General features: G+C 32.3%; 1 protein-coding gene across 2 annotated transcripts; it reads left to right on the top strand.

Moving 5' to 3' along the window:
* The first annotated feature begins 14 nt into the window (after nt 1-14).
* Nucleotides 15-1,069, top strand: LOC112465501 (probable 18S rRNA (guanine-N(7))-methyltransferase). Of its 2 annotated transcripts, XR_003042026.1 has the most exons (3): nt 15-226; nt 384-814; nt 929-1,069. XR_003042026.1 is itself a non-coding variant. In XM_025033073.1 (2 exons), the coding sequence occupies exons 1-2, from the start codon at nt 720-722 to the stop codon at nt 1,011-1,013; spliced, it is 180 nt and encodes a 59-aa protein (XP_024888841.1). In that variant the 5' UTR covers nt 312-719; the 3' UTR covers nt 1,014-1,069. The 2 variants fall into 2 exon arrangements, 1 of the variants encoding a protein (XP_024888841.1); XM_025033073.1 differs by lacking the exon at nt 15-226 and having other exon boundaries at nt 312-814.
* Nucleotides 1,070-1,875: the final 806 nt, after the last annotated feature.

The raw sequence follows: 1,875 nt of genomic DNA on the forward strand, positions 1-1,875 counted from the left end.
GCAGGTTACGCTTTACGCAAGTTACGCCGCATGTAACGGCACCCTAACACCGTAATCGTGCCGGCGATATCGCTGAATTGAATTGCTTCGTGCTTATCTGGAGATTTCGTATCCCTACATCGTGTTACTACCGCTGCCGGAAAAGAAAGTTCTCTACGCTTGGCAGAAAGTGACGACTGACACGTTCAATCCCAACTTCGTTGATCGCAGAAGAGCTGGACTCGAGGTACGTTTTCGATTTGCAATTATAACAGTATCGTGCGATGAATGTTGTACCCAATTATAACCTCAAATGAAGTTGTATACGTTGCTAGTAACGTTGTCTGTAAAAATTTGCGTGAAAAATGATATATAATTATATTAACACATTACATTATTTTTAGACGTAGCTGTGATGAAAGAGAATTAGATGGTGACTTAATTTTGGGAGATATAAGTCAAGGATTGCCATTTAAAGCTGGTACGTTTGATGGGGCTGTCAGTATTTCTGCGCTTCAGTGGTTGTGCTATGCAAGCAAAACTTTGCACAATCTTACAAAACTTTATATCGTTTCTTCTCAACGTTGTATGCATGCCTGTCAAGAAGCGCAAGAGCTGCGTTACAATTCTATCCAGAGAACGGTGAACAGGTTGTTGAATTAATCACGGCACAAACCACAAAAGCTGGCTTTTATGGCGGTGTAGTTGTCGATTTTCCGAATAGCGCAAAAGCAAAGAAAATGTTCTTAGTTTTAATGACCGGAGAAGCTGCTCCGCTTCTAAAGGCACTAGGCGTAGAGAACGAAGATAGACAAACTGTCGCTAATTTAAGAAGGTTTGATCCTCTCGTTGTCCGTTATATATATTATTTTGTATTTGCAATTATTTTAAATATTTCTCTAACTATAATTTTACCTTCCAAAAATTGTGATAATTTTTTTGTATATAGGGAATACATAAAGAAAGCCAAGGGTAAATCATTGAAGAAAAGTAGGGACTGGATTTTAGAGAAGAAAGAAAGGCGGCGCCGGTAAGGAAAAGAAGTTAGAGATGACTCCAAATATACTAGATGAAAGAGATCCGGGAGATTCTAACTGTAAGATATACTTTGTTAATATAAAAAACATTATTTTAATAATTTTTTTATAATTTATAATGTTAATTATAAATAAAAAAATTGATAAAATTGATCTAATTAATTTTTGTCTGTCTATATAATGAATTTACTACTTAAAAATAATATATGCATAAAATATTTTTTTCAGTAACAAAAAATATGTGCCTAAAAATTTTTTTTGTTAAAGAATATCAAACATGAAGTTTATAATAATCGTGACTGTGCATAAATGTTTGTGTAAAGGGGAATATTTTCCTTTAAAAAGGATATTAGGAGTCCTTTATAATATTAATATTACGCTAATAATAGACAATATTAATAAGAGATCAAAGAATGAGTTCAATATTTTATATTTTATTTTATTCTTTACGTAAACATAAATTGTGAAATACTCTGTTGTACTCCAGTAGGTAATACTTTTTCTAATTCTTCATGATCCAACCACTGGTATTTTACGTTATTGTTGATATCTCCATCCATATGTTTGGCTAAGAAATAAAATATTTTAGCACCATAACTTCCTTGCTCGCAAAGCTTCTTAGGATATTTGTATTTGTAGAATCCGATAGGTGCATTTCCATAAAACTTTACTTTTATTGTTGCACCACATGTATCTTGTAATACTCTCTCCGCAGTTTGTAAAAGAATTGATAAAGAACATTTTCAAATTATTTTTTTGTCCCCATTAAGATATTCACATGCAAAATTAGTTGTAGAAAGAAGTTGTAATATATTTATTCGGCTAAAATTGTTATTTTAATTTTTACTCGTTTCTTTAT

The sequence above is a fragment of the Temnothorax curvispinosus genome, unplaced genomic scaffold (assembly GCF_003070985.1).
Source record: "Temnothorax curvispinosus isolate PA1 unplaced genomic scaffold, ASM307098v1 QBEX01015253.1, whole genome shotgun sequence".
In the NCBI taxonomy this organism is placed as follows: domain Eukaryota; kingdom Metazoa; phylum Arthropoda; class Insecta; order Hymenoptera; family Formicidae; genus Temnothorax; species Temnothorax curvispinosus.